Here is a 12,772-nt window from a genome sequence, read left to right as displayed (position 1 = left end):
TCCCTCCCACTGCAGACACGCAGGTGGCTGCCGCAGGGATTACACTGCACGCGCCGCGCTCGCAGTCTAGTGCGCGCGGCTAGGTTACCCTGGGCGCACTGCTTGCCTCGTGGTGCAGGCCTAGTGTAGCGAGCCTGTTACTCCCCCACGCCCTCCTCCCTCCCACTGCAGACACGCAGGTGGCTGCCGCAGGGATTACACTTCACGTGCCGCGCTCGCAGTCCAGTGCGCGCGGCTAGGTTACCCTGGGCGCACTGCTTGCCTCGTGGTGCAGGCCTAGTGTAGCGAGCCTGTTACTCCCCCACACCCTCCTCCCTCCCACTGCAGACACGCAGGTGGCTGCCGCAGGGATTACACTGCACGCGCTGCGCTCGCAGTCCAGTGCGCGCGGCTAGGTTACCCTGGGCGCACTGCTTGCCTCGTGGTGCAGGCCTAGTGTAGCGAGCCTGTTACTCCCCCACGCCCTCCTCCCTCCCACTGCAGACACGCAGGTGGCTGCCGCAGGGATTACACTGCACGCGCCGCGCTCGTAGTCCAGTGCTCGCGGCTAGGTTACCCTAGACGCACTGCTTGCCTCGTGGTGCAGGCCTAGTGTAGCGAGCCTGTTACTCCCCCACGCCCTCCTCCCTCCCACAGCAGACACGCAGGTGGCTGCCGCAGGGATTACACTGCACGCGCCGCGCTCGCAGTCCAGTGCGCGCGGCTAGGTTACCCTGGGCGCACTGCTTGCCTCGTGGTGCAGGCCTAGTGTAGCGAGCCTGTTACTCCCCCACGCCCTCCTCCCTCCCTCTGCAGACACGCAGGTGGCTGCCGCAGGGATTACACTGCACGCGCCGCGCTCTAAGTCCAGTGCGCGCGGCTAGGTTACCCTGGGCGCACTCCCGCGCACTGCTTGCCTTACAACTGTCTCGTGTTGGAGACGCGCGGAAACTTAAAATAAGTCACGCTTTCACATTAGTTTCAAAACTAAAATGAAGTAGATGCAGGGCTGTGAAAACTAGCCTAATAGTTCTAAGATAGATTCCCCAAAAAAAGTGCTGCATCAAACAAAGTTAGTTCTATGCCTCAGGACTCATAAACTGGAAAGGCACTTCTTCGATGGAAAACCTAAATTCGTGAAACTGTTCCGTTCCTATTGAGGCCGGAATACCGGGCGGATCTTACCTCGGCAGTGGAGGAGTCGCAGCCAGGGTCCAGGCGGTGCTCGTCGCTCTGGCGGTCGTGCAGTCTCTCTGCGCCAGGACGTCGAGCGCCCCACTCTCCGACGAGTACACACCACCAGGCGTCACGGAGCAGACTGTTCTGCAGCTCCGACGATCAGCTCTACACTCGGGCGCCGGGCATGCGCAGAGTGCGCTACTCGCGACTCCCCAAAAAAAAAAATATACACCGAAATTCTGGTATGAGTCCCAGCGCAGAGTGGCACACAGACGCACACACTTCTCGTACACTTATGGTACGCCGTTCCTGTGTTGGTGGCACCCATACTCTAATTAATAAAAATTATTAAACTTACAAAAATATTTTCATTTAAAATGACTATTTTGAGAAGCAAATTAGCACAGTTCAATAATTATAAGTAAAAGTAGTAAATTACTAAAAATACAATGTGCTAAAACTAGTAGACCTTGAAGTGAAAACGTAAGATTAAAAAAAAACACATATTTAGACAAAACGTAAGTAATGGGTGTGTACCATCCGCCTTAAGGGACATCGCGTTAATGAAACAGCTCCGATGAAAGCGAAAAATACATTTAAAAAATACCTAATCCCTGCTTTGAATATGATTTTTTTACAATATATTAAATTAAAATGCTTATATCTTGTTAAAATTCAATTACAGTTAATTCTATAAATTTTGCCTTTGGCTTTGTGAACAGATGGCTGCACAGCGGTTACTACATTTCCGTTTCATTCACGAAATTACTCCCACGAAAAGCCGTATACCAAGAGCTAATATGTTACCCATCAGAAGTGTGAATACTGAGAAAACGATGGACTGTTTGTGAGAAGTTCTGTGGTTTTTGACGTGACAACGTCTAATAAGTCGATGAACGCCGGTTGCACGCACAAAAAAGTGTCCCGTTACGCACATTGTAACATGTCGCTGTGTCCCGTTACGCACATTGTACCATTTCGCTGTGTCCCGTTACGCTCATTTTATATTTCTCTTTGCTAACCTGAACCTCCTAGCATTGCGACCGAGTCCGTGGCGTAATTATGTTTTCATGCATTTCAATGTAACATTTTCATTGCTCTTTGCTAACCCGTTCCTCCTAGCATTGCTGCAGAGTCCGTGGCGCAAGTACATTATTTTTGACTGCATCTTGGTGTTGGGTACGTCATTTTCCTTCACATCATCCTTGAAACACTCCCATTCGTTTCCTACTTTTCCTATCATCGTCCTATCCTTAACAGAATAACACAGATTGGAAGAAGTTAAATAGCAAACATGTATAAAAGTTATAGTTAAAATAATCTCTTCTTTAAAGTAATAAACATATTTGAATAAATGAGTGCAAATAAAAGAAAATTTATCAATTAAATTGTAGATTTCATATCACTAATTCTTTGTATCCATACAAAATAGTGATAATTCAATAAAAATGATTCAATTTTATTCATAAAAGTATGCAATCATTTCATCAATGTTTTGTAATGACGTTGTCACGTTAAACTATCGTCCAGTTTTTTTCCCCCGCGGCGCGGGACTAATGCGTGTCACGTGACTCCGCAGGAAGGTGCCGCCGTTCAGCTGGGTGGCTGGGCTGTGCTGCAAGAGCGAGGGCAGCTCGTCCGACGCCGAGCACCCCACCTTCCTGGCGGCGAGCGCGCGCTGGGAGTCGTCGCGGCGCCGCGGCAAGGCGGCGGCGGTTGCGGCGGGGGCGGCGGGGGCGGGGGCGGCGGCGCGCACCCCGCACCCGCACCTCGACGTGGCGGCGCGTGGTGCCGTCGTCACCGCCGTGGCTTCAATCGTTTGAGGCGCGCGCGCCCCTCCTCGCAAGTGCGACTTGTCATCCTCCGAGGGTCGGGAACAACGCCTCCCCCTCGCCCCTCATATACAAAATCCCATCTTGGTCACCCTCTCCAAGGAAAAACTATTGGAGGAAGAGTGCACGCGAGAGCTGCGCCAGTGGCAGACTCTCTGCCTGTCTCGGGCGCGAAAGGTTCTAGAAGCGCGAGAGTTGCTAAGGGCGACACTAGGTCTCCCGACACACGCCGCTTAGCCTGTACGCGCCAGGCACCGAACTGGCGTGCAGTTTTCATGTTGTTAACGCGGTGACCTTGTAACTCCAAGGTGGAACATTAAAGTTAAATGCTACCAAGCACGTACCCCAAAATAGTTAACAATGCAATGAAACCAAATTTTTTATAAATGACAGAGTCATGAAACATGTCTCAAATTTTTAAAGTTCTCAGAAGTACTACCAGTGGTAACGCACTTCCCAAATGTCACTTGCAAAGCAACACATGATGATTATTTACGAACACTGACAACCTCGTGAAATTGTTTAACCATTAAGGGTGGCATTCCAAGAAGTTCCGGTAAGGTAGCGAATAAGCACTGCCTTGTTGGGATACAGCCGGAACATAACTCGCGGGCCGTATTCCAGAACATGTACAAACTGAATCCCAGTAACGGAAATAAACGTCAACCGCTATAATTAACGGTACCCTGTGAGAGGCTAGAAACTGGTTCCAACGCATTCGATACAATTTTTACGGAAATAATACTAGAGAGAGCAGCACCATCGCACAAAAAAAGAAACGCCTTTCTAACATTCTCGAGTACTTTGTAAGTTGCGATTATTTTTTTTATTATTATTAAAATGTACAAAAAATATTCCAGGATAGTTTCGCTACTATAAAAGTTTAATTGGCACACTAATACGTTTAGTATGTCCCCCGATGTTCACGAAAGTAACCGTACGCGAGCTAATGGCGCCATACGTGGGTCCACCATCTCAAAATCACCGAAAAAGTGATCTCTGCGCATGCGCGGAATTTTGGCAACGGATAGGAAACCAATATATGTGCCCTAAAACTAATGAACTGGTCGTGTTCTACCGTGCACATGTAATACGGTCAGGGTACATGTGTAGAATGATCAACACCTAAAACCTTTCTTTTTTTGTGTCTTGAGATACCGGCCTGAAAACTTTCAACTTTGTAACCAGTTTTCATGAGAGAGACACTAATGAAGAGACTGCACACTCGGAAGAAACAAAATTGTGGGCCATACGTTGGACGGCCCATTTCCCCGCAGAACTGCCAACTAGAGAGGCTGGAATATCCTTCGATACTCCGTATTGCCCACTTATCGGTTGAAGAACGAGCTGAATGGACCAATGAGCGCGCTTACTCCAACCCCCGGCCCCTCTCCCAGGGGGCGGAGCCGAGGTGGTAGCCGTATCGTACCTGCGGTCTGATTACGAACACTCGCGGAGATTCGAGGTGGTCTCCACGCTCAACCGAAACTCGTACCCAACTTGGAGATTACAAACACTTGCGGAATCTTGTAATGGTCTCCACGTTCCACCGAAACTCGTACCCAACTTGGTGATTACGAACACTTGCTGAGTCTCGCGGAGGTCTCCACGCTCTACTGAAACATACTGGGCGTACATCTTAAATATTAACTTACATTAGTTTGCGTACAAGATCCGTAAGAAAAAAAAAAACGAAATACAAAAATGGTAATATAGCTAGCACTTAATCTGCGCAGTTGCCAATTAACTTGGAAAACAATTAATCACCCCCCAAACTCCCGAATACCTACTCCAAAAATCGGGGCTAACTTAACAAGGATACTGTGGCAGCGTACGTCTTAAAAGCAAGTGTGAAATTAAAACATATTTACTGTCTAGTTTACAATAGCATAGAATCTAAATAAATGGCCACTAAAAAATTTTGAGTAATGAAAATTTCCGTGGCTAGTTCATTTAAAAATTCTTAAAAATATTCCTGTTTAAATGAATTTATAAACATTGCTATAAAAATGCAGCACTTAAAAAAAATACTATCATTAACTCCAGAATTTAGACATCGTGAAAAATTGATGGCCTGAGTGTACTTTAAGCGCTATCGCTCAATGCGATCCAAATCATTTTAGAGCTCTGGCGATGCTAATACTACTGTACTCAATGCTGCGGTATTTTGCATATCAGAGTTAAATAATATCTTTATTTTCCTTTACGTTTAAAAAAGGTATACGAAAACTTGTGGAACACCTTTAGCAGTTACGTAAAACTACAGGTATTGATCAGTTTTCAATGTTCGTGCAAAAACTCAAACAAATCAGTTAATGAGGGCCCACACAATACTTGTAAACGAATAAGTTAATTTTTTTTTCAGCTGAAAATTATATCACAATCGTATGTAAGGCCTCGGCATTCTAGGCTCTTGAAATGCCTAAAAAAACAAAACACGTAGCTCCAGCTACCGAAACGTGAAATCCAAACATTTCTTACACTGAAGAACTTGCTCGCTGCCTTCAGTGCAGACTATAGGTATATTTGGTCCATGCCGGGAGTTATAAAGATCTGAGAAGAATAATTTTACCTTCAGAGTCGATGCGTAGCCATCACCACGTAAAGCAAGAGCATTCGTTGCTTTAACAAGGTGGCCGTTAAGTTTTCCAACACGCCCTACAGCTCCATATTTAAAAAAAAAAAAGGCGTTCGTATAGTTCACGCGCGACAGAATTGAAAAAGATTGCGTAATATATCGTTAGGTAATTGGAAACATAATTATTTTTGGCTGAGGTCGCAGATAAAAAAAAAACATATACGCAAGTGGTCAAGTGTGCAAGAATGCTGCGTCATTTCTACCTCTCCCCTGCCGTCTCCTCCTTTTCCGGTTCCCCCACCAAAGTACCTAACTATTCCCCTCTTACGATCGGAATTTTCGTAACGCTCGAATATTGTGGCTCCCTTCAACAATGAAGTTTCGCTTGAAAAAGTTACGCGTTGTTTCGCGCTCTCCGGCACTCAGCGACTAGCTCCCAGCTGTACGCTGGCCACGACAGCAGCGCCTCACTGTGGCGGAACATGTGACCAGTTTCCAGAACGCCGGTTGGTAAAACTCGTTGCACACAGTAAAAAAAAAAGTATTTTAAAAATGCTGGTGAAATCACTGGAGAAACGAAAAGAACTCTGCCGAAGCAAAAAAAAAAAAAATATGCAAAAGAAATTAATTTAAAATGTTAAGAAAAAAAAGGAAAGGTTAAAACAGACTGCCAAAATTTAAAGCCACGGAGTTTCCAACTGAAGAAAAAGAGGTTTTTTTTATTTAAAAAAAGTACAAAAAAGCAATGTTGGAATAAAAACAAAAGTAGATGGTGGCACCCACCACAAACACACGCGACTGATAAGAGATGATACAAATTTCCATCCATGTCTGACCAAGGACTCGAACCCATAACCCCACTGCGACGTAAGTCCGCTTGCGTCCCGCCGCGCTAAAATAGGTCTTCTCGGGCTAACTAACCAATAGCAAGTAGTTGATACACCCACGGCAGCCCAGCGCCGATAACGGTCAATTGGCTGGAATGTAATTACTTCACCGCCAACATCAACGTGTCAGAATCTTACAGCAAACTATCAGTGACGACAGTATGTTACTATGTGAGAAGCCATGACGACTACGGCTCTACTCTAGACTCACATGTCACTGTGTTAGTGTCAATATTCAAATTTTAATTTTTTATATTTTTTGAATTTTTGAATTTTTTTCTATATTTTTTTTTCTTTAAAAGCTTTTCCCCTCCCCCTTTTTTTCACTCCTACCAGCGAAAAAAAAAATTCTCGTATGCGCCACTGTAGTACTGAAGGCAAATTTGAACGTAACTAAGCAAACAAAATAACAACTCGATGAAAGTGGAAGCATTCCTTAAGGAGAAAATACTGTCCCAACGTTTTTTACGTGTCCTGGCTTTTTATTTAATTTCGTTGAGTGCTGAATTTTTGGGAGTATTTCGCGTGCATCCTCGTCCAACTTTGAGATATTTCCCAGTGATTCACAGCACAGTTTCACTGCAAATCATAATCACTTTAATACTTCGCAACAATTACTACACAATTAACAAAGCATTCAGTAAAATGTATGACTATATATATTATATATGTCACGCAGTCTTACTGAAGTTATGAAACTTGAATGAAAAAAAAAGACAGTGACACTACATTGTTAAAAATATTCACCTTACGTTTACAAATACTGTTGAATTGAACTTATCAAAACTTTTTTTCCGCGAATTAACGGGATCTTTGTTAATTTTCTTTGCACACAAAAATGTTGTTGGTATATCAACAAAACATTCAAAAACTTGATAATCCTGTTGAAAAATAACTTCTTGTTCCACGTGTGTATTTGCCTTGTTTACAACGAAAGACAGAACTCTGAATCGGAATCTGGAGTAGTTTCTATGAAGATTCGAGTACCTAAAATGTCTAAGAACTATAAGTTTTATTTTAGGGAAATTTATTCTTCCTTGAAAAACCCAAAAAAAAAAATTGTTTTAATTTCTTCACAGTGAACGAACAGTATAAGAACTTGTGAAGTATCACATTCAATAGTTCAGAAAATGATTGGTTACAAAACTTAGGACAGTAAATGAAGAAAGGTGGGAAATTTTGCTAACAATAATTTGAGGAAAGCTTTAAAATCTCGGAAACAACTATATTTTGTTATGTGTAAGCCTCAATTTCGCCTTCCAAAATAAAATATATTTTTATAATTGTATGTTATTTTAACGTGTCTTATTAAATTTACTCGTATATTAACAGTTTAATATGCCAGTAACATTTGCTTTTTGATGCAGCAAATAGTTTTTTTTTATAATTCTCAGCGACAAACAGAATAAGCTGGAGGCTTGAAAACTCTTTGTGCATATTTGGAATTCTGCTGATTCCCGAACGGAATTCACGATCGTATTGCAAGGTATATGCCACCTCAGAGACAGGCGGAAAACATTATAGTCTGTGGCACATAACTTTCCTCGTATATTGTTCTCTAAAGTAGTAAGAATGGTATTCGTATCCTTCCGCCACTGTTGTTCTATCAACAGTTTTTGTTTTATAAAACTTAGTATTCGTCAGTTATAGCAAACAAACATAGCGTAATTTATAATTTGTAAATGGCATTTGTTAAATGGGTGGCACTGTTAATACTGTTGAATTTTAAACTAGTTTCTTGACACAGATGTTTAAATGAATGATGCAATGGGGAATTCTGATTCAATATAATTTCAATAAATTCAATTTCTGTTTGTCTGTGTAAAAAAAATTCAAGAACGCAAATTAATAATTCAAAATGGAAAAATAAACCCAAAGAGAACAAGTCAAAATCAGCTGACGTCAAACGGATAAACCCAACGATGAACCTAACAAGTATTATGGGCAAAAAAACGACTACAGCAAAGACGAACACATTCAAACTTTAAGTATCAGACAGCACAAGAATTCCGTGAAAGGAATTTAGTCGTGAAAAAAAAATAACACCACATACTTACGTAAACAGTGGGATAGCAACGACAAGACAATATCAACATTAACAGTAAGTGCAGGTGGAAAACAAAACCTGTACAACGCAGCAAATGTACGGACACAGTGATGAATATATTATGGAACGACACAACGACACAACGAACACAGTATGTTTCTTATGACAAAACACTAGCGTCACTGGCATATGTTCCCTTCATCAGCCACAAACAGTCTGTTTGATTATGTTTGTGTTTTCATTTTTAATTCTTAATTTGCATTCTTGAATTTTTTCCATGACACACAGTGCAAAACTGTATTGTATTAAATTATATTACACAGACTATATGCGGCTCGCTCTGAATCACAGCATTTATCAGTACAGTGTATTATCATCCAGATAGGGACTTGGCATGATTACATTACAGCTGTAGGAGAAACATTGCGAGTTATATACTGGATTAAGTTATGTAGTTTTCTCACTGATTCCGTTGCTGGCGGGGGGGGGGGGGGGGGGGGGGAAGCCGCTTATTCTGCTTCACAAAAAAAAAATAATACTCATTCTCTACAAAAAAATATATATATTTCGTTTGTTACTGCGACTTATGTAATCATGATTTTATCTTCCCAACTTCATTACGTGTGCTATTTGTCGGATAGAAACAATGTATTCGTAACACACGCGTCTGCCATATTGATTACACATTCACACATACGCACACAATTCAGAGTACGTAGCTACCACACTGCTGCGTGACTCAAGAGGGAAGAAGCGACTATCTTCAGCATTACTCTTGCGTTAAAATCACGTTGATAATAGTTTTTTTTTTTTTTTTTTTTAACAGGGCTGTGTCAAAAAGAAGTTTATTTGGTGTTTCTTTTATTTTTGTGAAGTCATGCCCTGCGTCGACTTCCTGGTAGTCTTCGCTTACGTCCTACCGCCACCCTTCCCCCCCTCCCCACCCAGACACTTTCTCATGGCTGGTTCTCTCGCCCCCCGCCCCCTCCACCAGGCCGGAAAAAAAATATAAAAAGTGGGGCGAGCGTCCGTGTTAACTGGAGCGTGATGCTGACCATTAGGCCGACGAGAAACTACGGCCTGTTTTCGAGTGGCTTACGGGAAAGTGGGGAAAAAAAGGGGAGGAGGGGAATCGTGACTTGCTTTTGCTGCTGTCGTAGGCTTCATCCCCGCTCTATTCCCCCCCCCCGCCCCCCCCCCCCCCCCCGTCGCCATTTCCTTTTCCGTTTGACCATGCAGTGCCACGCCGCTTTTTCATGTGGAAAAAAAAAAAAAGGAGCCGGGGGAGGGAGGGAAAAGAATTGGCTGGAATTAGCACCTATAATGACACGAAAGGTCGTTTACTTCGGTTTAAAGCCCTTTCTCGCACGCCGAGTTTATTACCTAATTTTATCGGGATTACCGCGTGTTATCTGAAGGGGGTTTCACTGCAGATGCATTCCAGGAAGCTCCCTTGCGTTCACCGCTGAAGACTCAAATATACGATGTGTGACATCTTTGTTTGGGGAAACTATGCCATTTGAGTGGACGTTAGATATCGGATAATGAAGAACAAGGCGTAATTCAAGGCCCTTGGGTGCTTTCAGAAACCCTGTACCGTGCGTTTCATGCCTAAAATGTATTCTGAAAACGCGTTTATACCCTTTTCACTCTCTTAAGGAACACATTTAAAAAAAAAAAAAAGAAATACGTAACCAGAAATACTCAGCGCCTTCGGCGTATTCCTATATGCTTTTCGTAAACAGACACCGCTCTGATATCTCAAGCGGTTTTTAAATCGCGTGGTCTTCTTCTGAAGCTCTGCGCACCACATGCGTGTCCAGGTAGACGAGCTAGTTACACTCTCGTCCACGAATAAAGACAATCGGACAGATTCAACTTAATTAAGCCGTCTTAAACTGGTTCAACATTGAAATTGTAACAGTTCAAATTTCATCACGAAATACTTAAATTAATTTTGGAAGATTTGCTAACCTTAATCACAAACATGCTTAAAATATTTGGTATATTTCTTAAATCACGTTGTTAACTAGTGTAATTTCCTTATATAATCATATCAGAGTTAATAATATTACAATACGATAATATCTATAAAAAAAACGCACGGGAATACTTTGTGTTTTTTTTTCTTTCGTGACAGCAAACTATAGGTAATCCAAATACCTTTACATGGGTATTTAATATTACGAATATGCGAGCCATGTAGCACAATACTTGAACTTTGAACTTCAGCCAAATAAACTGAAGCATATAGATAACGTCAAAAGGATGATACAGCAGCGTTCGTCAAATTACTGAGAACCAATCACCGATACTACGAACGTTCTAATACAGTATTCAGAAGAATAAATTATACATAAACTTGGAGAAAATAAAATAAAGAAACAAAGTTCGCTGGTTTCAGAACTGAAAAAATAGAGAGACTAGCAGTTTAAGGAACTGGCTCATTAATAAAAATATATACGAGCTTTAATTTGGTTCCGTTCGTATATTACAAACAAAATTTATCATTCTTTTGAGAATAAAACTCGTGCTACGTTGTATAGGGTTTAAACGTGCGTGTGCATTGGTCTTCATCCTGTTAAATGTTTGTTGCATGATTGCACAAATTTCTTCCCATACATTGTAAAAATTGTTTTGGTACCTACTTTTACAAGAAAAGTCATTGGAGACTCATTTGCCAACTACATCACTTGTAAAACTACACGGTAGAGCTTTGTACCATTTATAATTTTACAATGCTCTACATAGCAATTTTAACAAGTGTTATCATTGGCAACCGTGTTTTCCGTGTAAAAGTATTTTAAAAATTTACAGTGTATACCAAAACTACACACTGAACACGCCTAAAGAGTATAATTTTTTTAACCAAAAAAGTTAGTGTCCACCCTTTTTACAAAATCTTTTACTCGACTGATGTTAGTCAACAGGTGCACGTGGAAAGAAAAAAAAAACAGAGTACTAGGAAGCTTTTTCCCCATTCTTCTCTCTTTCGGGTCACTTTATGTACCTAGCTGGCATTTCATGCAAGCCAACGGCCTAAGCCAGTTTCGCAACACCCAGATAGTAAACACGATAATCTCGGAGTTCATTTTTTTTCTTCATCATATTACATTCCCTGCATGCAACCTTCATTTTTCTTACATTTCTTTTCTCTGGTAATTTTTTTCCCCCTTGTAATCATCTCACGCATGCAATAAAAAAAAACGCGGCACTTTGTAACCCAGTGCACGATAAGGTTAAAGCACAAGCCACATTCATATCTACAATTCTACCTGTTTATCTTCGCTGCGTGCGTGATTAATTCCTGCGTATGTATTCCGTAAAAAAAAAAAAACTGTGGACATTTTTCACAGTCAGTTAAAGCCAGTTCAAGTGCAAATGAATACGCAACACATCACTCACTCACTCACTCACTCACTCACTCACTTTCTTTGCATTGCGACCACAGAGGCACGAACTTCTCAAAGCTAAAATCGAGGATGTGTGAGGAAGAAGGGCCTATAGTGCTATGGGCTCTTTCCAGGAATGTTTTAATCTTCGTAAAAAAAAAAAAGATACATCAATATACGCTGAGTTATGCAAAAATGAAAATTCTTTTTCTCTGGCTTCAAAATATCTAGAACATATTTGTTGAAAAATAAATAAACACACTTAAATGGCTTAATTAACACATTCTTGGCAGAATAAAAAATACCCTTAGCACTGTATCAATTTAGGCACCTTTTTGTCCTAAACTCAACTGTACAATTCCAAGTGTCAAAAAAACCCACAAACCTAAGTAAACTTTATGTTGAATAATTCTAGCTTTTAAAGGTCAACAAAACATTTACCCATTCTACGGTTTTTATTTCTGAACTGTCTTAAAGAATTTTTAAATAAACAATTTCCAGGGCCACCGAGAGAAACCAAATGCCCGGGGGAAATAGTATTTTTTTTTTCGCCCCCCTTCTCTATTATTTAAGGCACCTATTTTCTAACCCCATCTAAATACGGTAAACGTTACTGTAGCCATATCTCTATGTGCGTATATGGCATTACTTGTAAGGTTTTCTATTAATTCTATTAACAATAGACTTGTTGTTTTCGTCCTATCAGGTAAAACACAAGCATTAAAAATAATTTTATTTAATGCGGTTTTTGGACATACGTCCTTGCAGTTTTGCCCTTTGTCATGGAAAAAAATTCATAAATGCAAATTAAAAATGAAATCATAAACCCTCAGAATAGAAGCCTAAATCAGCTGATGTCGAACAGATAAACATAACGA

The 12,772-nt window shown here is 41.4% G+C and overlaps 1 protein-coding gene across 1 annotated transcript in view; it reads left to right on the top strand.

Annotated features, from left to right (window-relative positions):
• The window catches only part of LOC134535376 (cardioacceleratory peptide receptor-like), a 103,805-nt gene extending 100,824 nt beyond the window's left edge, over nucleotides 1–2,981 (top strand). Inside the window, exon 5 of the mRNA XM_063374449.1 lies at nucleotides 2,738–2,981. Coding sequence (XP_063230519.1) covers nucleotides 2,738–2,981 — 244 coding nt within the window. The remainder of the gene's footprint in view (nucleotides 1–2,737) is intronic.
• Nucleotides 2,982–12,772: the final 9,791 nt, after the last annotated feature.

The sequence above is a fragment of the Bacillus rossius genome, chromosome 8 (genome assembly GCF_032445375.1).
Source record: "Bacillus rossius redtenbacheri isolate Brsri chromosome 8, Brsri_v3, whole genome shotgun sequence".
In the NCBI taxonomy this organism is placed as follows: domain Eukaryota; kingdom Metazoa; phylum Arthropoda; class Insecta; order Phasmatodea; family Bacillidae; genus Bacillus; species Bacillus rossius.
This window is presented reverse-complemented; position numbering and strand designations above follow the sequence as displayed.